The 26,958-nt window shown below is 55.6% G+C and overlaps 1 protein-coding gene across 4 annotated transcripts; it reads left to right on the top strand.

Moving 5' to 3' along the window:
• The first annotated feature begins 1,476 nt into the window (after window positions 1–1,476).
• Window positions 1,477–17,437, top strand: KCTD15 (potassium channel tetramerization domain containing 15). Of its 4 annotated transcripts, XR_009730851.1 has the most exons (8): window positions 1,480–1,568; window positions 3,221–3,319; window positions 4,884–4,976; window positions 5,621–5,796; window positions 10,619–10,763; window positions 13,042–13,347; window positions 13,591–13,696; window positions 14,447–14,533. XR_009730851.1 is itself a non-coding variant. In XM_061387922.1 (7 exons), exons 3-7 carry the CDS (start codon window positions 4,911–4,913, stop codon window positions 14,603–14,605), a joined length of 852 nt encoding a protein of 283 aa, XP_061243906.1. In that variant the 5' UTR covers window positions 1,477–1,568; window positions 3,224–3,319; window positions 4,884–4,910; the 3' UTR covers window positions 14,606–17,437. The 4 variants fall into 4 exon arrangements, 3 of the variants coding, with proteins under 3 accessions (XP_061243906.1, XP_061243905.1, XP_061243907.1); XM_061387922.1 differs by lacking the exon at window positions 13,591–13,696 and having other exon boundaries at window positions 1,477–1,568; window positions 3,224–3,319; window positions 14,447–17,437; XM_061387921.1 differs by lacking the exon at window positions 13,591–13,696 and having other exon boundaries at window positions 14,447–17,437.
• The last annotated feature ends 9,521 nt before the right edge of the window (window positions 17,438–26,958 follow it).

Here is a 26,958-nt window from a genome sequence, read left to right on the forward strand (position 1 = left end):
CCAGATCCGGCTGGAGCTCGGGGTGGGGGCCCCAGCGCCGCTCCGGGCCGGAGCGCACCGGTCCTCCAGCTCGAGCCTGGCTCTGGCCCGGGCGTCCCGGGAGAGCCGGACGGGGGCGCAGTGCAGGCCGGGCGGAGTGCACCGGAGGCTCCGCGCTCCGTTTCCTAGGAGCCGGGAAATGGTCCAGGAGGAGGGGGGTGGGGGCGGGGGGACGGACGGGGCGCAAGGGAAACAGGAGAAAGAGGAAGGGGAGGAGGAGGAGGTAGGAGAGGAGGACGGGGCAGCCGACCCGGGGATCGAGGGGACGCCCGGAGCGCAGGCCTCGGTGCCGCGAGGAGTCTTGGCGGTAGACGTCTCCATCGCGCCGCGCGCGGAAAGGAAATGGCGCGTCTGGCCGCGGGCGGCCGGCCGGGCGCCCCCCGTGCTCCCCTCCCCGGCGGTGGCAGACCGCGCGTCCGCAGACGTCACGCGCGGCGCTGCGCCCCGGTAGAGGGGCAGTCGGGGCAGGGACTCAGGGAGGACGGCCGGGGAGGGGGAGGGGTGGCCCTGGCCCCCAGCTCCTCTCCTGCCCCGGCCGACTCGCAGCCTACTTTCTTCCCAAGTCCCGCCCCTTCCCCCGGGCGCCGCGGCGGCGGCTGCTCTCCTCTTTGTAACCGAGGAGTCAAGAAATGTGAGAAACGTGCCCTGTGTTACTTATTTGGGAGCCGAAAATTTATGCCCAGCTGAAAGCGCCCGGGGAAATATTACATCAGATGAAATGACAATGATTAAAATCAGCTTCTCCCCCGCCCCCTCCCGAGCCCGGAGGAGGCCTGGGCGCCGCGTGGCTGGCCGGCGGGGGGCGGGGGGCTGGGCGGCGGAGGGCGCGGGGGCCTGGGCGCACGGCTCCCGGGAGGGTCCTGGCGGAGGCCCCGGCGGGAAGGCGCGGGCTCCGGGGGAGGCGGGTGTACTCGCCCGGCTAAAGGAAGGGAAACGGCGCATTTTTGTCGCCGAGCGCGGCAGGCGCGGGCGCGCGGAGCTAATTGCGACTCTAATCCTCTGCCCCGCGGCACAGCCGAGCCCCGAGCCAGGAGTCGCCGCGCGCTCCCGCTCGCGCTCGCCGCGCTGGGTTAATTTTGAGCCGGATCGCTGCCCTTTGCGTCCGGGCTCGGCCGAGACGGGGCGCGGGCTACAGGCTAAGGTGGGGGGCTGGTTTTCTCGCCAGCAGTCGGAGAAGGCCGCTGGAGAAGAGAGGAGGGAGGAAAGGAGGTGGGAGCGGCGGGAGGGCAGCCGGAGAGCGGCGCGAAGAGGAGGCGGCGGCGGCGGCCGCGAGGAGGGGAGGAGGCGAGGGGAGGGCGGGGAGGGGAGGCCCCGGCGCGCCGCGCCGCGAGGGGCCGCGCGAAGCGGGGGCCGGGGCGGGAGGGGTGGGTGGGGGGAGGGTTGGGGGCGAGAGAGAAAGTAACTCCAGGACGAGACCGGAGCGACCCGCGCAGCGAGCACAGGCTGCGAGGCTGAGCCCGGCTCCCAAGACCGGCGGCTGCGGGGGGCGGGGGCTGCACCCGAGCCCGATCCGCCGCTCCGGCTCCGAGGTAAGCACCGCGCGGGCGGCCACCACTCAGCGACGCGCACCCCAGTCCCCGAAGTGGCTGCAATACCCGGAAAGTCGCCCGGCCGGGATTCGGACCTGGGCGGGGGCGGCTGCTTTGTCCGGGTGCAGGGCGGCGGGGGCTGACGGCGAGGGGGCACCCAGCACAAAGGCCTGGCGCTGGAGTGGGGGATTGCCCACGTGGGCCGGCCCTCGCCCCGGGTGGACCCTCCCCTCACTGGCGGTCAGCGAGCTTCCTGCCGCGCGGGGTGGGGTGGCGTGGGGTGGGGGTTTCCTCAGGTCCCGGCACTCGGGCCTCGGTGCAGGGCCGAACGCCCTGCAGGGCCAGCGAGTTTCCGAGGTCAAAACCCGGCTCACGCAGCCTGGGCTTCAGGCTGACTGGGCCCGGCTTGGTGTCCAAATCAGAGCGAGGAAAAGTCTCCAACGGGACGGACGTGCGTCCCGTGACGCCCACCCGCGAGTCCGAGACAGAGCGGGAGGGGCTGGCGCGCTGGTGGTCGTTCCAAGCGCTCGGGGTCTGGAGCCCCCAGGCGGGCCGCGCGGAGACGCGATCGCCGCGTCCGGATCCCTGTTGCCCGGCGGTAGCCCCTGACCTGGACGCGGGCACCGCTCACACTCGCAAATGCCTCCCTCCTCCCCCGTAGCTGGAGCGCGTTTCCGTCCTCCCGTTGCCCCCACCCCCGACTGCAAAAAGATAAGCTTCAAGTTTTCACTCCGTGTCTCAAATGTGCATGGAGGAATTTAACTGCACGAGTGAATAACAGCATTAGTTTCAATTAATTTTTTTTTAAACCCTGGCAACAATAAACTTTGAGAACAAAAGCGCTTTTACGTCCTTAATTAGGCGAGCTTCCCATCTGTGGTCTCTAAGTGCCTGCCTCTTGATTTAACTTCGTCTTCCGCCCCGCCCCTGCCGCACACCCTCCCGGTCCTGCCAGGCGGTTTGGGTTCCGCGGCCACCCCAGCCCCGCGGCGCCGCGGGCCTGGGCCCAGCCGGCTCCGGCCGCCCCGAAGTTCACACCGGCCGGCGGGCTACGCGGCAAGGCAGGCGCGCGCCAGGTGGCCCGCCTGCCTCCCTTCTGGCCCACCTCCTGGACAACTCGGCAGGCCCCCGGCTCTCTGGCCCCGGGGCTGGCGCCCTGGGCGCAGAGCTGAAGAGAGTTCTCCAGGCGCCTTCTGTTTACCTTTTATGGTTAAAATAACAGCTTAGCAAAGAAGCGACTTCACGAAGAAGCGATTTAGTGAAATCGTCTCAAGCTGCCGCAGCTCAGCCAGTTTAATCACCCCCAGAGAGCTGAACAACTGCGAGCACAATGGGACACAAAATCATTTTGTGTGTAAATGAGCGTGGCATTCTGCTCGCTTCCCTCTGCTCTGGCGGGCGGGGCTTGGCAGCGGGCGGGCGTGGGACCCGGGGCTCCCGCCTCAGTTCGGAGAAACGGGTCAATACCAGCCAGTTTGGAAACCCGCGGGCCGGGCCGTGGAGCCCGGTACCGCCGAGGCCCCTGCAACAGGCGGTCTTGGCCGACCTCGGGAGGGCCGTGCCGCGCGGGGGATGGGTCGTGGGTTTGATGCGGGTGCTGGCAGAATGAACTTGTGTCTCTTCCTGCACCCACTTTGTGCTTCTGACCTCAGCAGTGGTGTCGGGGAAAGGGTCCTTGTCCAGCACAGATGCGTTTGTCGGAGGGAGCAGTGGAGGTTCGCGACAAGGCGTACAGCCTGGGGCTTCCAATGGTGAGTGTCTGGTTTGCCGTGAACATCAGGTTGTGCTTGCGATGGAAAAGAGGCTGGGTGAGAACAGGATGGAGCAGCTTTTTGATGGGTACTTGGTGTGAAATGTCACTTCCGAGCAGCGTCCTGGTAGTAGGGCAAAGTCCGCTTTGATAGAATTTCCATTGGAATTCCTTCCAGCAGTTTATCCTCAGTGCGGCTTTCCTTCTGACTCCTCCCCCCAGCAGAGCCTCCCAGGGCAGGAGAACCCATTCCTGAGATGTGTTTTGGTTTCTCAGAACTTGAGATAAGTGACCTGGTTTTCTTTCTTGAAACTTGAGGGAACTCAGGAATGCCAAAAGCAGCCGACCCTGGATGGCTGTAAGTTAAACATCACTGTCTGCTAATGGCAACCCCCACCCCCGTTTCCTGTCAGAGAACTTGCCAGCACACGGAGGGCAGAACAAATCCTAGGAGAATGACCAGACTGAAATTTGCAGGCTTTGATTCTCATTCGACCTTGGTCCATGTATGAAAACTGGATGTTGAATTTCAAGGCACAAAGTCAATCCTTGAGGGAGGGTGGGGTTAAACCTGCAAGAGATAAGTACAGCTTTAGGTGTGGGGAAGCCAGTGGGGGGAGGGGAGAGGGTGATATTCCCTGTGTCCACCTTCCCCAGCCCCAGGTCAGTGGAAGGGTCTGCTTAAAACTGCTCTTCTCCAACCCTCCTACGTAGGGTCTGCAGAATGTCTTCAGGCAGCTTCTGGAGACTGTGGGACAATTTCAGGTGGCCGGGACACAGAGGAGAGTCGCTGAGTGACCATAGGGAGAAGCAGGAGGGTTCATTAGCTGAGCTGCTGTCTCCTTCTGGCCATCTCTGTAATGCCTTGGGGCTTGATCCCGAGGGGATCTGGAATATATTAGGCACAGACAAGACCTTTCTGGGGGCCTGGGGAGAAGCTGCAGAGGTGCAGGCTGGGCAAACAAAGACAAGTTTTCCTCTCTAAGGAGCCACAGAGGGAGCGGCGGCTTCCTTGGTGACTTTTGCTCTTCCCTGGCTCCTGCTGGAAGAGGCTTCTCTGGGTCCAGCAAGTCTCAGGCTGCATGTTAACACTGCAGAGACCGTATTTAAAGCGGTGGTGGGGCTCTCCAGCCCCTGGAGGGTGGGGGATCCTCTCCGAGCTGTGGTTCCCAGGGTGCTCTCTGAAGCAAGAGGAGACACGCTTGGTAATGTGGCTCGAAACCAAAATACCAAGCAAATCGGATTTGTTCTGAAACATTTTGGGGGCAATAATGGTGAGCATATGTTTCAGTACTGTCATTAGCTGAATTAGCAGACATGGAGCTGCCCTGAGAACACGTGTGTGAGTGAATGTGTGTGCATGCATGTGTGTATAACTAATCTCCGATGGCCCAGAGGCTTGCCTTGGGGTGTGGGGACAGGCTAGTTGCCATCTCTGTGGTAGGGCATGGGGTCTTGGGAAGCATGTTCAGAGAGGACAATTATAAGCGTCTTTGACTGGGAGACACGGCACCCAAGACCATTGAGGAGTAAGTCGTGTTTGGTTTTGTCGGTGCTCCCCACAGATGTTCTGGGCAGCGATGGAAGCCTAGATGCCTCACCGCAAGGAGCGGCCGAGCGGGTCCTCGCTTCACGCCCACGGCAGCACTGGCACGGCGGTGAGAGCTGGCAGGGTGGGCTGGGTCAGGGGCTGGTGGCCCCCTTTATGCCCTCTTCCTGAGCACCTGCTCACTGGCTGTCCTTCCTTGCAGCCATAGCCGTGGTGCTCAAGAGATGGCTGTTGACTGGCTGTACGATTATGTATTTTCTCGAAACAAAAATGCTCTTAATTTGATGTGAAATTTACTACATGTATAAAACTCAACGCCTTAGGTGCTGAGGAAGTCACTAATTTAGAGGTGTCTCGTTACTGAGACAAACTTGCAAAAACCCCTGAATCCCAATTCACAAATTGGTGATTCGTTTGTCAGGGGATATTTCACATCTAACACATAAGCCTGCGACCTTTAATTAGAATTTTGCAGTTTGTTTTATGCCCCTGGAGGCTGACACCTTGAAAAAAATTTTTTTTCTTGATTTCTTATTGCTAATAAGCATCTTTCTTTTTTTTCCCCCTCTGGTACTTTGAAGAAAATGATGCAAATACACTTAATTACAGTGGTGGCCATAATTTGTCAGGCGAATATGTGATCAGGCACAAGCAGAAGTGATCTGATTAGATCTGTGATCACATTGGCAATCAAGGGAGTGCCTAGCTCCGTCGTGGAGAAACCCTTGTTGTGCCCCTTGTTTCCATCTCCAGGAGGGAGGAAGCATGTCTCGGTTGTCTCTCACCCGGTCACCTGTGTCTCCCCTGGCCGCCCAGGGGATCCCGCTGCCAGCCCAGCTCACGAAGTCCAATGCGCCCGTGCACATCGACGTGGGCGGCCACATGTACACCAGCAGCCTGGCCACGCTCACCAAGTACCCAGACTCCAGGTAAGAGCCGAGCCCCTCACAGCACCAGGGCGTGTGGTGGCCATAGGAGACATGTGAAGCCTGCTGCCAGCCGACACACGGGGCTCCCCAGGGTCCCCCTGCTCCCAGCCCCGCCTGCCCATGGCTGCCCAGCACAGGGACTTGTGGCCCTGAGCTGGTGGTACTGGTGGAGCTCCTGACCCACTGGCAGAGGCCACTTTTCAGAGCCAGCCCCACCCGAAGCTGGCCAGCAGCTGGCTGGAGAACCTCATGATCCTTCAGGTTCCTCTTGTGTGTGACTCACACCTGGCCTGTGCAGGAGACTGGTTCTGAGCCATGCAGTGTACTTCTTGGGATCATCTGGGGGAGAAGTAGTTCATCCTATTTCCAAGTCTTAACGACTAGGATAGTGCATAAGTTCAAGGATGGGGGTGGGGGCAGCTGCGATTTGTCATCTTTGTTTGAGTGGCTACTGCTGGACCCTCAGGGCTAGCAGCAGGCTCCTTTGGAGTTGGGAGGGGGTGGGTGGCAGTGACTGGCTAAGAATTCCAGGATGTCCGGGGATATCCACAGCTATGGACAAGCATGAGCCACATAGCACCATCAGCAGATGAAGGATCTCTGACCAAGGAGCTTTACCCTCTGCCTGGCTCCCTGGTGCCCCTGATTCCTGAGCCTGTGGGGGCTCCAGGCACTGCCCTGCTCTTGCCTGTCGGGCATTTCTCTCCTAGGTTTCTCCGTTGGCATGTAACAGCAGGGCTGACTGGAGGTGGGATGGGTCTCTGAGCAGCTCCGGGAGGTGATGCTGCATGCTGCTGGCTGAGCCCGGGACCGCCTGTTCTGGGTACCGAAAGGTGGCCACCGCCAAGGCCTGGCAGCGGGAGGGCCACGCCTGCGGGCATCACCTCTGTTTTAGACATTTAAAATAAAAAGAGGAGTTAATTAATCCCCCAGATGCCGAGGGATGTCTCTGGGAAGCTTTCTGATCTAGCCGCCTTGTCGCTCGTGTGGTTGCTTATGGAGGAAGGATTTGTAGTGTGTGGAGGTGGCTGCATAGAGAGCGCATTGGAGGCCAAGGGGGTGCCCTGGAGGAGGGACTGCTGGAGGCCGATGCAGCGTCTGGTTCAGAATAGGGGTGTGGGGTGCAGGTGTGGTTGGAGCTCTCCCCCTCCGCAGACAGAGGCTAGGCCTGGGGCACTTGTGACCTGGGGACCTTGGGGGGCAGCAGCCAGGAGGCCACGTCGGCTATGTTGGCCTGGCGCTAACTTGCCAGAGTCTGACACTAACCGGCAGGGCCCTGTCTAGGATGGGAGATGGATTCTGCTTATTTCATTTCAATTTTGCCTTCTGCGGCATTCACGCGTTGTTTGAGATAGATCATCCCTTAATCAGCTGACATTTGCGAGTGACATTCATAAAACCCTTGCCCACCACCTCTCTGAAAAGTGTTTCTGGAAATCAGACACTTGCCTTTCTGGAGTAATCACAGCCCAGGCCTGGAAGGACCAGCCTCCTCATTCTGCCTCCAGGCTGCTGCCTAGAGCTTGGCAGGCGGGGTGGTCCTCCCCTCCTAGCTGTCCAAACTGCCCCCCCCCCCCCCCCCCCCCCCCGCCGCCACCCCACATCCTGCTTTGGGGCAGGCCCCCTGGCCAGGCTGCCTCAGTGGTCCCATGACCTGTGGGACCCTCGGGCCACCAGGATGGGCCCAGAGGGGGTGGCAGTCTGCATTTTTCCCCAGGGCTGAACCTCAGGATAAATCTGCTGTTCTGCCTGGATGGCTCTGCCTGGCCTGGCCCACAGGAGAGGTGCTCCTGAGACGGAAGCTCTGGCCTAGAGGTCATGGAGGTGGAATGACTTGTAGGACAGTCAGGACAGTGGGTCAGGCCAGGCCTGACATGTGCATTGGGCAGCTGTGCTGGCTGGAGCCCTTCAGATGTCTCTCTTCCTTCTTTGAGTGAATGTTAAAATTAAAACAAAACAGTTTTTCAGTAATTCTGGAAAAAATGATCAGTGGCTCACCCAGGGTCACTGAGGTATAAGTCACCTGGAAATAGAGGATTGTGTTAAGGTCACCGGGGGAGGGGGCTTGTTCTGGATGTCAAGTCCCACCCTGGGCAATGCTGTGAGATAAGGGGGCTTGTGCCTTCACCCCTTCGGACCCTGTGCCCACAGAGCTAGGCCTGGGCTGTCGTTCTTGGTTGGTCAGGGCAGCTCCATAGCAGGGAGCCCCCATGGGTGCTAGTCAGCCCAGGATGGCCAAAGGTCCTCGCCCGGAACCCGCCCAGCCCAGCTGCCCAGGACTGGGAGTGGACTCCTGTGTCTGCCTCACGCTTGCCGGACATCACTTAGCTCCTGCATCTCAGCCCCTTGCTGGTGTCCATCCTGGCTGTGGGAGGCCACCAAGGTCCAGGAACCTAGGAAGTAAACCTAGGTGTAACCACTGAAACATCCAGGAAATTAGAGCCAAAACTTAAAAAAAAGAAAGAAGAGAAAAGAAGGTGACCCCTATCAGCTGGGGTCAGAACTGGCCAGCTTATTCCTTATACACCGTCTGAAGTCAGTACCCCAAACTTACAGCCTCCCTTGGAGGGTGGCCCGGGGTAGGAACAGGCTCTCTAAGACCTCACAAGGGTCAGTGGGTGCCTTTGAGGTGACTGCCCTAACCTTCCCTCAGGCTGCACACCTCTCTGATAGTTTCAGACCCTGAGGGCACGAGAGGCCTTAGGCTGGGAAGAGACGCTGAACCATGGAAAGACCTAGAACCAGCCAGTCCCAAGATAAGACAGACTGAGAGCCTTCTAGCCTTGGACCCTTAAGACGACCTAGAACCCAGGCAGCCCTGGAATGTGGTGGACCAGGAGTCCCCTAGACCACCAGGATGGTCTGAGGGGTTTGCAACACAAAGGGCCTGGAAATATTGCTTGTTGCACAGAACGCTTGAGCTCAACCAGGAAGCCTGGAGAAAGTTCCGTGGGGAGGCTGACCTGTAGACGTGGCTCTTCCGTCTTCCTGCCGGTGCCACATGAGGTCCCTCTGTGGTCTGCTGATGACTGCCCGTGGTGCCTGACAGCCTCACTCCGTCCCGTCTGTCCAGGCATGCTAGGTGGCCTTCTTTCTGACATCTGGATGCCCGTGCTCTGCTGAGGTTAGGTCTGGGGAGTTTAACACCTAGAATAGGCATGGAGCCCGCAGAGCTTGCCAGCAGGGGAGGGTCCCCCAGTGTCATTGTTACCAGGCCTGGGGAGGCCAAGAGGGCTCCATGGCTTTCGGAACTCTGAGATGAGTTGTATCTGGGTGACCGCAGCCCTGGTTTCACAGACTCAGGCTGCTCCACACCTCTCCATGGGTTCTGACCCGCTCACACTCATCTATGAGGCAGCTTTGACTTATATACAGCCCTACTGGGCCATGTGCCCACAGTGAAAAGGGGTTAGTCACTCAACCTCCTGGCTGATGAGTGTGCCAGGCCAGCAGAGCAGACACTGTTGGTGGGAGGCCCCTAGAGAGGCTGTGGGTGCTGTGACCCCTCAGCTTCTACCCAGCTCGTTGCCCTGGGTGGCAGGGGTGAGACAGCCTGAGAGCGGTGACTTGGAGCGGAGGGTGGGATGGGCTGCCGAGGGAGACGGGAACTTTCCTGGAGGTCCTTGCCGCTGCAGGTAGAGACTGAGGGAGCTGAGCCTTGAATTGTCCAGACTGAGCTGGGAGGCCTGGGGCCGGGATCCAGCCACCCTTCTCCCAGGCTATGCTGAGTCCATCTGGGGGCGTGTGTGTGGCCTGCCTGCCGAGGTGGTGTCCCTGGGGAAACCCTGCCAACCTCCCTCCTATTCCCAAGTCAAGCTCTTGATGTCCCCCACCCCTCTTCAGGGGATCCTAACCCTCCCCACTGGGGAGGTCTGCAGGGGACGTGAGCCAAACCAGAGCCTGCCGCCCTGGGCAGTGGGGAGGCCTGGTTCCTCCGCCCGGAAGTGGAGGGGGCCAGGCATCGGGGCTCCCCAAGAGCGTCCTTCAGGTCCTATGCTTCCGTCAGAACCAGCACCCTTCAGAGGATGGGGTGCTGGGAGCTGCCTCCCTCCCAGTCCCCCCCTCACTGGTGTGCACACCCTGTGGCAGGTGTCACATGCTGTAGTAGGTGTGCACACACTGGACTGTGGGTGTCTGTGCCCTGTGACTGCACCCACATGTGCCGTCCCTCTGGTCTGCTCTGAGCCGAAGCTGTAGGTGGATCATTTGTAAGTTTGTTGAGTGCGCATAGCTGTCTCTCTGGTGGACTCATGTTGTTGGTGTGTCCCTCGCCAGGATGTGTCTGGTTCTGCCTGTGGTCGGTGTGCTCGAGGGCGGAGACCGTGTGACCCTGTGCCTGTTGCTGGGTGTGTTGTGTCCAATGCTTGTTCATGCAGGTTGGGTGAGGCGTGTGACCCAGGAGTGTCTTGGCTGGTTTACACGTCTTCACCAGGTGTGTGGCTGCGGGCTGGGGTATCTGATGGTTGGTGGGGGTTTTCTGGGCGGGTCTGTTGGGCAAGGGTTTGTGCACATGGGACAAGGTGTCTGTCTCACTGTAGTTTTACAGGCCTGTCACCTGTGTCAGCGGACAGGGGTGTAGAGCTGGGTGTGACTCCCTCTGCCTATGGCTTGTGAGTGTAGATGGGGCGTTTGCATGTGCTAGTTGCCACGCTGGTGTCCTGGCTGCCACCGGTGTGTGCACACGTCCTTTTCAGGCCTGGTGTAGTCCCAGAATCACTCATGTAATGCCTCTCACCCATCCAGCAGGGTGGGCTCTAAGGAGTGGGGGGCGGGGCAGTAGACCAGCCCTTCCATCCCGCATCCCACCTTCCATCTCTCCCAGAATAAGCCGCCTCTTCAATGGCACCGAGCCCATTGTCCTGGACAGTTTGAAGCAACACTATTTCATCGACCGGGATGGGGAGATTTTCCGCTACGTCTTGAGCTTCCTGCGGACATCCAAACTGCTGCTTCCTGATGACTTCAAGGTAAGTCCGCAGCCTGCGGCTCCCCGGCACAGCCTGTGCGGTGGCATTACACAGGGGACGCTGTGACTTAATAAGCGGACCCATGGTTGTCATGGCAACCATAAAAACTTAAACGATGGAGCCGAGGGCTAAATCAGTTTTTCTAAACTAATTTTGTTTTCTCACATTTTTAGCTTATTTATCAGGGTGTAACAACAATTAAGCAGCGACAGCAAGCGCTTACCCCAGTTGTATGCTGAAGGACCGTCTTGTGCTGGAGTTACAGGAGTTAGAGGTTCCCAAAGCTGGTCCTTGTCGGCACTTGGCAGAGGGAACACCCTGATCCACACCAAAAAGAACTTTAAACAAAAGTTCTCACCCCCCGGTCCTGGGATGAGCCTGTCTGCAGCAGCCAACCTGGTTCTGAGAGTCCTGCCTCCAGGGTTGGACTCCTCTGTGGCTCAGGGATCCCAGAGGCAGGAAATCCAGGCTGGGGCTACCCCAGCTCCAACCAGCAAATGTCCTTCCTTCTGGCACCCAGAGGACCCAACGATGCCAGCAACTGAACTCAGGCTAAAAATGCAGTGGGGAGAGGCAGACATAGGTCCTGTGTTCACAGTGGTTATAGTTTATGGGATGATAGATGTTGAACAGAAAACCACTTAAATTCCACAGGGGCAGAGAAACAGGAAGTACGGTGAGAGGGAACCACGGGGAAGCTGGCCTGGGTGGGTTTGGAGAGAAGGGTGTTTCTCTGGGTGATGATGGAGAAACAGAGGCAGAAGGGTATGAGGGTCTTGGGGGTGAGGAGCAGCGAGGGTAGGGAGCTAGATAGGTGGCAGCCTGGGGCTGTGTGAACTGGGAGGGGAAGAGCAGGAAGAGGCTGCAGACTGTGTCCGGTCCTCGGTCCTTGCACTCTGGGTGTTTTGCCCTGAATGCAGAGGGAGGGTGAGTAGGGGCAGGACCCTCAGATCTGTTGTGTGAAGGATGTGGAGGGAGCAGGAAGGTGGAGGCAGCGAAGGTGGAACAAAGTGGTCGATTAGATTCACATTTGGGAAAAAGATGCAAAAGCCACAGTGTGGATAGCGGGGGTCAGGGGGCTTGGGGATTCCCCTGACCTACAGCTTGAGCCCTGAGTGGATGTGTGGAGGCCCAGGGTAGAACAGGCTGAAGCATTCCACGCCTATTTGGAAGAACTGGTGGGGTGTCTGGGGGAGGTATTCTGGAGGAATTGAGGAAGGATGTGGGGGTTGCTGGTTTGCAGATATCATTTAAAACCTCTAGTGGATGAGAACAGGGGCCCGGCATGAAGCTGTGATGAACTCTTGTGGTTCTTGACAGGATAGGCTCTTGACTGATGGCAGGCCTGGGGTGACTCTGAAGGCTAGGGTCAGTCAGCAAGCAGAGGGACTTAGGGCCAGCGGTGTGGGCCCAGCTTTGGGGATTGGGCTTCCTTGCCTGCCCCCAGGGCTCCTCAGGCTCACCAGCGGGACTTGAGCCGAGTGGTCTGGTCATGGGTCATCAGCTGCTCAGGGCTAGGGTGGGTGTGGGTGGACATGTGTTTGAAGGGGCAGGGGACCAATGTCAGGGCCTTGAGGGGAGGTCGGTGTGAGCCCGCCAGCCCGGGGTTGAGCTGCTGGTGAGAGGTGGGGCCCCCCCCAGACACCTCCTCACACTGCTGGCGAAGGCAGGGAGCAACCTTGCTGACCTTTAAGCTTCACCCACTCTTTGAGCTGCGTGATAACATCCATTTTGTAGATGAGGAAACTAAGGCTCAGAAAAGGTCTGGTAGATGCTGCTGCTGCTGAAAATCCAACCCAGGCAGGTCCCTTTCTCCTCCCTGTAGGACAGTGAGCATCTCCAGGGAGGGAGGCCGGGGCTGCCTTGTGCCCACCCCAGCCTGTCCTCTCAGGGAAGGCAGCGGGTCCCCAACCATCCACACAGCCTCAGGCTCCTCTAATCTAGCCTCCAGGTCTTTCTAGAAACTTCTCTCTGCTTCGGGGGAGGGGGATAAAGCTGCTCCCGTGGCTTTGGGGCCCGATGGAAGGGCTTATGGGGTCTGGGACAGGTGCACACCAGCCACTGCCGTTGGGCGGAGGCCAGAGATTTTGGGGGGCACACTCTCACCGGAGCCTCACTTTCCCCATCTGTACAATGGGGACAACCATCCAAGCCCACATTGTGCTGGGGGTGGGGATGGGGGCACAATTCCCCTGGACTTTGAGCGGGATGGGGGCGCGGAGCTCCGGAGCCCGAAGGGCGGACCCCCACCGCCCCCACCGTATGCACATGCCTGCAGGACTTCAGCCTGCTGTACGAGGAGGCGCGCTATTACCAGCTACAGCCCATGGTGCGCGAGCTGGAGCGCTGGCAGCAGGAGCAGGAGCAGCGGCGCCGCAGCCGGGCCTGCGACTGCCTGGTGGTGCGGGTCACGCCGGACCTGGGCGAGCGGATCGCGCTCAGCGGAGAGAAGGCCCTCATCGAGGAGGTCTTCCCCGAGACCGGGGACGTCATGTGCAACTCGGTCAACGCTGGTTGGAACCAGGACCCCACGCACGTCATCCGCTTCCCGCTCAACGGCTACTGCCGGCTCAACTCGGTGCAGGTGAGGGCCGGACAGCCCCTGCCTCCTCCCCCACTGCCTCCCTGAAGCCCTGGGGCAGCGGCAGAGGGAGACTGGTGGCGGGGGGAGGCCGGGTCCCTGGGATGGCGAGGCCCTCCGTGCCATCTTACAGAAAAGGCAACAATGTGTCGATGCATAATTTATGTCCCGCTCATAATTAAATGATGGCGCCTGGGGGATGGACTTAAAAAAATTGATCTGTGCTTTTTTTTTTTTTTCCAAAAGGATGTTCTATAAAAATGGCCTAGAGTATTTTCAACAAAGTGTGCTTCATTTGACACCCAGAGTCTGACTTTGGCTTCAAATTAAACCCAGGCAGTAGGAGCAGCAGGTCAGAGGCTGAGAGTGGGGGCGGTTTGGAGCCCCCTTCCTCATCATGCTGACCTGGGGCCACCAGCACCCACGGCACAGCTTCCCAGAGCATTTCTAGACTGGTTTTCCCCACATGGGTCTAACAGTTGGAGAGCCCCAGATGGAGTGGGGGCCTATTTTCCGCAGGCTCTTCCAGACCCAAGAGCAGACTCCTGCTTCAGGCTTGGTTGGGGCAGAGCGCACTTGGTAGGGAAAACTGTAGGCTGTCCTTCAGAACTTGCTAGTTAGTTGCAGGACACGGGTGTCAGACACAGTGACTGAGCCTCCCTCTCACAGAGGCACAAACCCACGTGGACATGGAGACCTGCAGAGATGGGAGAGAACTCCTCTCCACCGCGAGCTCCCTTGAGCTGATCAGGCCCCAGGCCTCAAACCATCTGGGATTCCCAGCTCAGGGAAGCAGGTGGCTGCCCCGAGGCCAGGGGCCGGGTCTCTGTTGCTGGGGCCTCAGTGGGGGAGGGGGACCCAGGACCATGTGTCTGGGGGAGAGGGGCCCAGTCAAGGTTGTGGACCCCCGAGGGCAGTGGGATGGCACCCATCCAGGTTTTATCTCTTAAGGGGCCCTGGCCCTTCTGTGGCTGCCCCGCTGGTGGCTGTGCCCAGACCCCTGTCAGGAGAAGGGGTCTGGCAAGTGCCCACCTGCCTACCAGGCCCGGGGGGGCAGACTGTTGCGGCTGGGCTTTGCTGACCCCTGTTTCTTCCCTGGCAGGTCCTGGAGAGGCTCTTCCAGAGGGGTTTCAGCGTGGCTGCATCCTGCGGGGGGGGCGTGGACTCCTCCCAGTTCAGCGAGTATGTGCTTTGTCGGGAGGAGCGGCGACCACAGCCCACCCCCACTGCCGTCCGAATAAAGCAGGAGCCCCTGGACTAGGCCCTGCCTCAGTGTCCACCTGAGGCCCCTTGGCCCTAGGGACACCCCCAGGGACCTGGAAACAGTGCTGGGGAGTTCTGCCTACGCCTGCTTAGCAGTGGGCATGAGACTGAGGGTGGGGCCGGAGGGTCCAGAGACCGCCTGGGGAGCCCCAAGGCCCAGGGCATCATAACAGAATGTGGGATGCTGGAGGCATGCCCACCAGAGGACCGTGGATGTGACCCAAAGATGCCGAGGGGGGAACTCCGCCACCAGTCATCTGGGCCCCTGGGCTCCCAGCCTGGTACAGCACCCTGGAGGCTCTGTATGTGCAGAGGCAGGGTCAGCAGAGGCCTCCCCGGTCCACTCCAGAGGAGCTGTCCGTCTTTCTCCATGCGGCAGACTCCAGTGGGTCTCTTGCGTCAGAGATGGCTTATTTTTCTACAGTATTTAAGACGGAAGTAACTGTCAGTGCACAAGTCAGAGAGGCCGACAAGGACCCCTGCTTCTTTATCTGGTGCTCAGCTCAGTGGGACACGGCAGCACGTCTGTGTGGGGGCGGTGGAAGAGCTGCGGGACCCTCTGCCCGGGTTCCTGCAGAACAGGACTTGGAGACTCCTGGTCCCTGCTCTAGGGACAGAGGGCAGGCATGGCAGTGCCATCGGGGCTGAAACACGGCCCCACGGGGTGGGGCTGCTGGGAGGAGGGTGGTATGGGCGTGGGGGAGGGACCACTCTGGGACCATTCGAGACCCTGTCTTTGCTGCCGCTTGGGGCACAGGCCACACTTGAGCGTCACTTGACCTACTCATGCCCGGGGGCTTTGGTTTCTATCTGTGTGCACCCTCACGGGCTCTGAGAGGAGTCACTCCCCGTCGGGATCAGCACCGGGGCCACGCTGCATCCTTACCTCAGGAATGGGCCCCATGGTGGAGGAGCCCATCTGTCAGCAGCATCCTCTGGGTCCCCAGCTCAGGAAGCCGTCCTCCACTCTGATTTTCCCACACTCACCTGCATACTGAATTTTTAATTAAACTTTGGTTACACTAGTCTGCCAGTAAGACCTGGACACAGTCAGACCTTGGGTTCTTGGCCCCAGATTCCAACGAGGACTGCCTGCTGGAGTCCTCGCAGACCTGCTGCCTCCCAGATGACAGGCCCAAAGATGGATACCCCCTGTCTTGTCACACTTCCCCTCCCCAGATGGCTCTTCCCCAGGGGGTGGAGAAACCGCAGAGAACTGCTGGGCGGGTGGGGCGTCCCGGCCGGCCCCACCCCTTGTACGATGCCTGTAGACTTGTATATGATTCCTTTAATATTGTAAAGATGCTGATGTACAATTGTCGTGTGTTTGTGTAAACACATTATGTTCCTAGTTCATGCCATAAATGATGCTATAAAGCGAAAGACTGAGGCTCCGTCCTGTGCCAAAGCGGGAAACCAGATTCCAGCATTCCGTGCCCAGCAGGGAGGTTTGAGGATGAGATTCCTTGGGTTCCAGGGAGGAAAAACCAGCGGTGGAAGTTGGGGGAGGGGCAGGGACAAGGGTCCCGAGCTGGCTGTTATTTATTGCTTTGGGGTGTTTCCTCACGGCTGTACCTTGTCCCCTCTGGGCAGCACAGTTTCTGAATTCTGATTCACAGCCCCTAACCAGATACAAGCTGGGGGAAGGCAGACCAAAGGTGTCCGGGGGAGCTTTTGAACCCAGTTTTCAGCGTTTGTGATTTTTCCCTCTGGTTTTTTTGGTTGAGGGTTGACGTCCTCTTTGGAGCACCACAGAGCGGTAGGAGAATGTGGCAGTCCCTGGCCCAGGTCAGCCTGGGGACATGCAGCCAGCGAAAGCATAGGGAGCTGCAGGTCCCCCTAGGTCGGGGGGTTGCAGGGGGAGGAGTTGGAACGTATTCACAAGACGTCCACTTTTAATGAGCCCGTTTGTATTTTCCCTCAAAGTTCTTATGTTCTAACTAAGCAAGGAACTTTTCCCCTGCTGCTAGGGGCCACCAACCTCGTACTGCCTGGAGGGCATGCACAGCCACTCCTCCAAGGCCACAAAGCTGTTGCCATCCCACCATAGAGTGAATTTGCTGGACAGATTTGCCAGCCTTCTTTGCTCAGCAACATGCCTACAGTTGGCACATGGGCATTTTGGCTTCTGAGGTTCACATCTGAGAGGAGGAAGAAGTGTTGTGTTTATTAGAAAGGAAGTCTGGTGAAAACAGCTCAGTGGCGCGTGCGTTTATGGTTTTTTCTGGCATGATAGCCAGCATAGTTGCCCATTGGTGGAGATCCCCTAACATTTTCAAGCAAACCATCTTTGATTAAACCATTGTGCTAAAAAAATAAATAAAAAGAGTAACTACCTTACTGAATGTTACTCTTAATTATTTCCTTACTAATTAAGTCAAACCAGGAAGTTTGATTTTATATAATCTAGGGAATTTCTAAATTGGTAGAGAAATACTGTGTTCCCAAAGAAATGCTAAAATTCTAAGAAAGTCCCCATAAACAATAAGTAAAAACACTTATACTTCCTGGAATGAATACACTAGATTGTAAGTCATCTCTTGATCACAAACCAGCAGTATAAATGTTACTTCTGCTCTTCATAAATTATTCTTGATTATAAGCAACTGGACAGATGACTGTGCCAACACTTCCCTGTTTCCCACCAGACCTCTCTGCCTGTGCAGGAGAGAATTTGTCAAAGCCACAGCAGGAGATGTTGGCCACTGCCTGATCAATGGGGCTCAAAACCAGGTCACAACACTATTATCTTTAAAAAATTTTTTTTTTTCCCGAAGCTCCCACTTGACTGTGTTCCATAGAATAAATAAAGGGTATTTTATAAATTATACACCTAGCTGTAGCGCTTTGTTTCTGATCCACCGAGGCAGCCACAAAAAGGTACTCTGGTGTGGATTACTCTGGAGCCACTGCCCCCACACTTGTGACTTGGCTTGACCACTGAATAAGGACCTTGAGTAGCCCTAGTCCCACATACTGAGCCTTCTTGGTCTAGGTAAAGAGTTGCTGTGGAGAGTTGGGCCCTTTTACACTGTATTCATTTTGCTCATGAGTATATGTCAACCAGGGGCTTCCCAGGTAGCCAGTGGTAAAGAATCCACAGTTTTGATGGGTTGGGAAGATCCCCTGGGAGGAGGAAATGACAACCCACGCCAGTGTTCTTGCCTGGAAAATCCCATAGACAGAGGAGCTTGGTGGGCAATAGTCCACAGGGTTGCAAAGAGTCAGACAGGAGTGAAGTGACTTAGCAAGCATATGTAAACCAGGGGCTTCCCAGGTGGCTCAGTGGTAAAGAATCCGCTTGCCAATGGACGAGATTCAGATTAGATCACTGGGTTAGGAAGATCCCCTGGAGGAGGAAAGGGCAACCCACTCCAGTATTCCTGCCTGGAAAATCCCACGGACAGAGGAGCCTGGCAGGCTGCAGTTCATGGGGTCGCAAAAAGTCAGACACGACTGAGCAGGCATGCACACACATATATAAACCAAACCAGCTGACAAACGGGTAGAGAAGCAAGGATGCGAGAAATGGCTCCTGACCAAGGGAAGACCAATTTAGCTGAGCCTAAATTAGAGCACAGGACTGGGGGCTACCCTGCTCCCCATCCAGGAGGCAGTCCTGCGATCTCTGGAGAATGCTGTCTGTTAAGATGGCCCCATCCCACTGGGCCCTTCCTACCCTCCTGACTCCCCAGACACAAGAGGTCAGCTGCAGTGGCCCTGGAGGACACAGTAGGACCCATAAGATCGGAGTTTCCCCTAAGGGGATGACAAAGTGGGACATACAAATGCAGGAGCTGCCAGAGAATCTTCAGTTTGAGGCAGAGCACTTGACTCAAGCCACTGGGCAGTTCTAGATCAAGCTGGAGGGCCAGCTGTTGGTCAGAGAGGACAGGTGCTGGCCTTGAGCCTGACATCTGGGTTGACAAGGGATGTTGTAAGAACTGTGATGTCACAGATTGATGGTCATCAGACCGAAGTTTGACTTCGGTTGACTTTAAGGTGGGTGGGCAGATGTTTTCAGCCACAAACTGACAGCCACATAATGCTGGCCTTGTCTCAGATGTGATGAGGATGTGGCTGGCCCCCTTTCTGCTCACCCACTCTCCACCCAAAGTGGGCAACTCCATGTAGAGAGAAGCCTTGCCCCACCTGGAGACAAAGGCTCACGGGTTAGCCTTTTGTGGACCGAGGTAAAGAAAAAGGAATGGATGGCAGCTAGGGGCAGCTTCCTGCCAGGGGTCAGTAGCAGTGAAATTCTCTCAGGAGCCACAGATTGACCCAGATGGAACCCAACCCCAGTGAGGTTCGAAGGTCAGAATAGGATCTCATAGCCCCCGCATCTGGCCCTGCCACACATCCTCTGTAAGTCCAGGGGCACTGCCCTGAGAGCTTTTAATGCAAGGAGAGCCCAGCCCCTGGGAAAACTCCCCAAACCTTACCCCCTGCTCCCCGGCTGATCTTGTTTGGGAACGCCAGATGGCAGCTCTCTGCTCCCAAGCCCCAGAATTGGAAGAACAAGGCACCTGAGTGATCCACAGGGAGCTCTTCAAACCTCAGAGGCTCAGGGAGAGTGGGAACCACTTCTGGGATGCGTATCCAGGCACTGCTGCTTGGAAGTAGTTGTTTATTCACAGGGAAGAAGCACTCTAGTTTCCAATCTCTCCCTCCCACCCCCAGTGGAAGGTTGTCCTGGGACAGTATTTGTTCCATTTTGGGATCATGTAACTTTGACTTGAACAGTGGCCTAATGTGGCTGCAGTGGCTTTGGACCTCAGTCAGCAAATGGGTCCTCACTGCAAAGATCTTTATCTTCCTGGTCACCCGATGAGCGCCATTGACTGAGGGTCAGCATGTGCCAGTCACTGCAGGTGCTTGGAGAACAAGACAGCCCACAAGGCTAAGAGAAGACATCTATTTATCCACAAGAATTGTTAGAGGCTCTGTAAACTTATCTGGAAGAGAACTTTCCATATGACAGTTTTCAAGTTGGTCACAACATCGAACAACTGTCGAATTACCCCCAAATTCCTTGGTTTGCAAGTAGTCAACCACCTCTCCAGCCCCAATGACTGGAGTTCCATAGTGGTACCTCCATAGTGAACGAGGCATCCTTGAAATTCTAATGAGACATCCAGGGACTGAAGCAGGCACACTCCCCAGGAGGAACACAAAGGAGAGGGCCAGAGGTCAGTTGCATTTGGATTTTCGTCTTTGTTTCCATTACACTCAACAGCCAGTCCTGACAGCTATCTCTGGGCCTGACAGCAAGCTGGACAATCATCTCCTTGACCCAGAGTCATGGCTCTAGGATGACAACAGCTGGGTCACCCCGGCCCTGACTCCCAGGACCTCCTCACATAACCATCACAAACCACGACAAATTCTTAGAAGAGCAGGGGCGGAGCCCGGGAAGCGCTAGAACGCCTAAGCCAAGCGCCTGGAAGGATGCCCGCCCAGCCCCCAGGAGAACACGGGTCCCCACATCCCTAGCTGGACGGAGTGGGAGGTGCGCCACCTGCCACGGGCTTGAGCGGCTGGGAGCCAAGCTTGCTGCTCTAAGCCCATGTCTAGAATGTCACCGGAGCTTCCTCCTCTGTGTCCTGGACTCTGGCCAGGGCTCCCTCGGAAGCTGCGGTCTGGGGCGAACAGTCTGCACCAGCAGGGCGGGGCGGCTACTCCCACTCCGGACGCGGGCCACGCCCCCTTGGACGCGAACACACCCCCATTTCCCGGGGCTCACAGGACACGCCTATCCCTGCAGCCAAACAGCACCAAGCAGATTTGTACGAGTACGCACAAGGTCCTGGAATTCTCGCCCGGTTGCCACACAATATAAGGAGCATAATTGGGGCGGGCGGGGGGTGGAGTTGGCGGCGGCGGAGGTTGTGCAACTGCCCGAGGAGCCGGGGTGCGCTGCCAGGGCTGTCCAAGTTCTCATCGCAGGGATCCAGGGAGCCTGGGACAGAGTCAGACACCAACATTGCCACCTTTGGGTGGCACTGATGGCCTCGCTCTGGCAGAGGAGCAGTGTGGCCCTGGCGAGAGTTGGGGAGCCCAGGTCCCTGCTGGGCCAGTGGGAGTGAAGCTTGGGCAGAGGGGCCCGTGCCTGCAGCCAAAGTAGCAGAAGTTGAAGCAGTGGCGACAGCCGGGCCTGGCAGTGTCCAATGAGCACAGGGCCATCCCCAAAGCCCCTAGGCTGGATGCATACCAGATCCTGAGGGAGGGCAGCAGGGGGAGCGCTGGGGGAGGCCCCACCCAACAAAAGTAGGAGACTGACACCCCCTTTCCCAGCCCGAGGGCAGCTGGGCTGCATTCTCAGGCCCACAGAGCCCCCATGGGTGGATCCCTCCTGGGGGCCCTGTGAGTCACTTCCCCAGGCCCTGGAGGCCTCAGATGAAGGTGCCTCCCTCTGCAGCAAAGCCTCCTTTGTTCTCCTGCTGGCTTCACTTCACAACCCTTTCCTCCCCTCTGGGTTGCAGATGCAGGTTCTGAGGGTTTGGGGGGCACTGACTGTCAGCAGCACAGAGGTGGCAGATGGACAGTGGTCTGGCATTGCAGAAGGCTGGCACCTCCCTTCCTCTGTCCCCTGCTCTCAGAGCTCAGGCTCTCTCACCACCCCAGACATCTGGGGAAACCCTCACCTCCTGCCCAGGTAGTGGGTGTGCAGCCTTCAGAGCTCAGTCCTGGACGAGTGCCGGGAGGGAGGGTGGTTTGGATGTGCTCATCCTGGCCGGCACCACCTAGAGCTGCTGAACTGGCCCCTGACTCTTCTCTTGCATCACGAAGAGGCTCCCTTGGCTCAGATGACTGCGGCACCATCACTTACTCTCGTGGCTCTCCATTCTCTCAGCCTCCCCTACTTCCCATGCCCCGGTGGAGGAGCCCAGTGGAAGCCCAGCCCAGGAATGGAATTTGTCAAAGTGCCTTCAGACACAGCCTCTTGTCTGCCTTCTTTCCCCTCCCCATCTGCCATCTCCAGCTGGGCTGACCACATAGGGGCTCACTGTCCCCAGGGGTGGGAGGGGGGTGGTCACCTGCCCACTCTGCGCTGAAGGCAGAGTAGGTAGCTACCTACCCGCTTGGTGTGATGAGCACCAGCCTTGCAGCCAACTAGAACTCTTGTTTGGAAGAAGTAGAAAGCTAAAATTTCAGGGAAAAAAAAGCTGTGCACAAAGATTCTCAAATTTTATTTACAATAGTAAAAATTAAAATAGGGGTTCAGAGATCAGACAAGACAGGGGACATTCAGGGTAATACAGCCGTAGACGATCTTATTTACAAAGCAGAAATACAGACACAAATATAGAGAACAAATGTATGGATACCAAGGGGGAAAGAGGGGTGGTGGGATGAATTGGGAGATTGGGACTGGCATATATACACTCTTGATACTATGTATAAAATAGATAACTAATAAGAACCTACTGTATAGCACAGAGCACTCTACTCAATGCTCTATGGTCGCCTAGATGGGAAGGAAATCTCCAAAGGAGGGGATATATGTGTACATGTGCTGATTCACTTTGCTGTACAGCAGAAACTAACACAACTTTGTAAAGCAACTACACTCCAATAAAAAAATGTGTTTAAATGTGGGAATGTGTCCTAAAAACAGAGAGAAGATGACATCTATTATGGAACATCATTTGATGAAATGTATTTATCCTTCTATAAATACTTATTGTCTCCAGTCTGCCAGGCCCTTGTAGGGCCTGGGTTCAAGCAGAGGGGCTTCTAAGGAGGTCAGGCTCTGAGCCATGAGTGTTTCACGCATTAACTCACCAAATCCTTCAACCACACCTGGGATGAAGGAGCGATCAAGTCTCATTTACAGAGAAAAGGAAAGGTGTGAGATCCCACAGCTAACGAGGGCCAGAGGGGCAGCCCTGGAGTCCACACTCCTGCCACTGAAAGCAGCAACTATTGTGTTAACTTCATATTGCTGCTGTGACTTATTACCACAAACTTAGTGTCTTAAAACATAAATTTATCATGATGCAGTTCTAGAGATTGGAATTTTGACATGGGTTTGCCAGGCTAAAAGCAAGGTGTCCGTGGAGCTGACTGGTGGCTCTAGGGAAGAATGTGTTTCTTTGACTTTTCCAGTTTCTAGAGGCTGCCCACATTCTTTGTCTCATGGCCCCCTCCATCTTCAAAGCCAGTACTGTAATATCTTTAAATATCTCTGACTCTGACTCTTCTGGACTCATGATTACATTGGGCCCAACCAGATATATGGGCTTCCTTTGTGGCTAAGATGGTAAAGAATCTGCCTGCAATGCAGGTGACCTGGGTTCAATCCCTGGGTTGGAAAGATCCCCTGGAGAAGGGAATGGCTACCTACTCCAGTATTCTGGCCTGGAAGTGCCAGACACACCTGAATGACTTTCACTTTCACCCAGATAATCCAGGATAATCTCACTATTTCAAGATCAACTGATTAACCTGAATTATATTTGCAACCTTACTTGTTCTTTGCCACAACATCTAATACATTCACAGATTCCTAGGTTTAGGATGTGGACATATTTGGGGGTGTTATTCTCTCTGCCAGAGCTAAGTAGCAACCTTACTAATCAGAAACTTTTTATTGAGCACCAACTATATGCCTATGGTCTTCCTTAGTGGCTCAGATGGTAAAAAAAATCTGCCTACAATGCAGGAGACCTGGGTTTTATCCCTGGGTCAGGAAGACCCCCTGGAGAAGGGAATGACTACCCACTCCAGTATTCTTGCCTAGAGAATCCCGTGGACAGACGAGCCTCCAGGCCTTAGTCCATGGGGTCACGAAGAGTCAGACATGACTGAGCGACTAACACTTTCACTTTCTCTCAACTATATGCCTAGCACTAGTGTAGGTGCTGTGCATGTGTGTGCTAAGTCGCTTTAGTCACGTCTGACTCTGCAACCCCATGGACTGTAGCCCGCCAGGCTCCTCTGTCCATGGGATTCTCCAGGCAAGAATACTAGAGTGGGTTGCCATGCCCTCCTCCAGGGGATCTTCCCAACCCAGGGACCAAATCTGCATCTCCCGTGTCTCCTGTATTGCAGGCAGGTTCTCTACCACCAGCACCATCTGGGAAGCCCGGTGCCGGTGCTGCTGACGCACAACAGTGAAAGAGGAAGGCAGATCCCCGACCTTGTGGAGCTTATGCTCCAGTAGAGGGAGATGCGCCATCAAAATAAATGAATAAATAAGCAAAACATTCATAGGTTACTACTACTAAGTCGCTTCAGTCGTGTCCGACTCTGTGCGACCCCATAGACGGCAGCCCACCAGGCTCCCCCGTCCCTGGGACTCTCCAGTCAAGAACGCTGGAGTGGGTTGCCATTTCTTTCTCCAATGCATGAAAGTGAAAAGTGAAAGTGAAGTCGCTCAGTCGTGTCTGACTCTTAGTGACCCCGTGGACTGCAGCCTACCAGGCTCCTCCATCCATGGGATTTTCCAGGCAAGAGTACTGGAGTGGGGTGCCATTGCCTTCTCCGTATCATAGGTTAGATGGTGCTAAGTCAAGGGGAAAATGTGAAGCAGAGAAAGGGATAGGCAGTTATGTGTGTATTGCTATTTCAGCCAACGTACTGGACATCTACCATTTGTCCCTCTATTCCTGCCCTTTTCCTGGTGGGCTAACATCTGTGAACAGCATGGTTCTCTTATCCTCTGCCTTTCTTTTGGTCATGGCTGATGAGAAACACCTTCAGGAGACTGGAGGGCAGAATACAACTGAGGTCAGCATCCCTCATCCAAAGGCCTCACCCCCTATCAGGAGTCTTTTCATGCAGCCCACCCAGCTCCAAGAACATCTTCCTTTTCTTGCCCTTTCAAGCCTAGGGATGGTAACTATGGCTGCCTTTATTAGTCCCAGGGTGACTCATCACCATTTCTGGTTTCCCTAAACCCTGTCCACTTTTTGTAATAGTATTTTATTAAACTCTCTTCAGCTTGTTCTAACTGGAGGGTGCCATGTTTTCCCAGGAAGCCTTGCTGAGCTGGTAACATTTAGATAAAACCCCTAAAGAAGGTAAGGTGGGAGACATGCAGATATCTGGTGGAAGAGCACTTTGGGCATGGTGGCTGCGAGTGCAAAGGTCCTGTGGCAGGTAAAATCATGCATGATGTGTTTGAGACACAGCCAGAAGGAAGCTTGTGTGGCTGGAGTAAGTACAGGAGTGATAGGTGAGGTCACAGGAGGACTTGGTGTAGGACAGAAGTCAGATCATGTGGGGCCTTTGAAGAAAGTGCTGTCAGTGCCCCACCTGTGTCCCCTCAGCGCTGCCCACTGATGCGTGCAGACCCTCTAGCTTCCTACTGCCCCTGCAGCTCTCTGTCTGAGGGCCTTTTCTGGCCACAGGAATACAGCAAGGCATGTCAGGGAGTTATTATCCTTGGAAGTAGCTCTCAGACAATGTGGAGTTGGTGAATAAATACCCAAATGCCTTAACGCTTGTGAGGCATGCCCTCGGCAGCCTCCCAGAGGTCCCCAGAAGCATGAAGCCCTGGTGCCCACAGCAATAACTCACTTTTAACACACCTTGTATTGGCAACCTTCCTTTCCCTGTCTTACTTTCCCATTTCTCTCTCTCTCTCTGCTCCTGGGGACCTCCCAAATGAACCTCTTGTACTCAAGCTCTTGTCTCAGCATCAGCCTCTAGAGCATCCTAATCTAAGGTAGCCTGTGGGCCATTACTAGGAGTTGGACTTTTAAGAGACTGAGATGAGCATTCACTGCAGGATGGTCATTAGAGGAATGACATGGACTAAAGTGGGCAAAGGGAGAGGAAGAGAGACCGGTTAGACGCTACAGTAATAGTCTGGAGGAGTGATGAAGGTGGCTTGGAGCAGGGTAGAAGCAGCAGAGGTGGTAAGATTTTGGAATACACTTTGAAAAGAAGAGTCAAGGTCATTTGCTGTCTGTTTGGATATGGGATATAAAAGACACTAAACTGTCTAGGGCGATTTCAAGTTTTTGCCCTGAGCAAAGCAAGGATGGAGTTGCATTTTACTGAGATGAGGAAGACTATTGGGGGGAGAGTAACCTTCCCAACAGAAGGTTGGGAGCTCAGGTTTGGATATGCTGAGTTGAGATGCCTGTTAGACATATGAGTGGAGATGGTGAGCAGGCAGATAGTCAGGTACACAAGTGGGGAACTCGGGAGGAGGACAGACTACAGACAGAAGTTGGAGGCTCATTGGTTGAGAGGTAGTAGATAAAGACTGGATGAGGTCTCCAAGGGAGTGAGGGGAGAAAGAATAGGGAAAAGGCCCCAGGACTGAGCCTTGGCACCCAAGGTCTAAAAGTTAGGAGAGACAAAAAGGGATTAGCAGAGGAGTCTGAGAAGGAGCAGCCAGCAAAGTGGGAGGAAGGCCAGGAGGCTGAATGAGGAAGATGAGATCAACCTGCCAGATGCCACTGATGAGGCAGGCATGAGGCCCAGCCTGGGGCTTACCGCTGGATTCAGGAGCATAGAGCTCATCGATGACTTCAATACTCACCCCATCAAGTGGAATGAGGAGGCAAGAATCTAAATATTCTAGACAGAAGAGGAGAAAATTGGAAACAAGTATGGACAACCTTGAAGGAAAATGTATCAAATATTTCAAATTAATTGTTTTTCATTTTGAAACAATCCCAAATCCACAGAGATGTTGCAATCACCATGTAAATCAAATTTTTTTTTGATGAGCCATTTCATAGTAACTCATTGACATGATTTTCTGTCCATCACCCCCAAATACTGATGTGAGTTTTTCACAAACAAGGACATTCTCTCATATAGCCACCAAACAATCTCAACCATCAGGCAAGTACACTGATACTTGTTATCAACATCTACTCCTCTGACCCACTGGGTCACCGCCTCTTCTGATAGCTTTCTTAACAGCAAGGTAACCAGTCCAGAATCATGTGTTGCATTTAGCAGCCATGGCCATGTGTTTTTAGTATCTCCATCTGGGAAATTTCCCCTATCTTTCCCTAACTTTCATATTCTCAACACTTTTGATGATTATAAGTCAGTTATTTTACAGAATGTTCCTCAGTTTTGGCTCACTGATAATTTTCTCATGACAAGAGCAGGGTATATGATCCAGCAATTCTACTCTTAGGTACAGCCTCAAAAGAATTACAAACAGATGGCCAAATAAATACTTGCACAGCACTACTTATAATAGCTGATAAGTAGAAACAACCCAAATGTTCAGCAGTGGTTGAATAGACAAACAAAAGATGGTATATATGTGTGCAGTGCTAAGCGGCTTCAGTCGTGTCTGCCTCTTTACAACCCTATGGACTGTAACCTGCCAGGCTCCTCTGTCCAAGGGATTCTCAGGCAAGAATACTGGAGTGG

This window comes from Bos javanicus, chromosome 18, assembly GCF_032452875.1.
Source record: "Bos javanicus breed banteng chromosome 18, ARS-OSU_banteng_1.0, whole genome shotgun sequence".
Lineage (NCBI taxonomy): Eukaryota > Metazoa > Chordata > Mammalia > Artiodactyla > Bovidae > Bos > Bos javanicus.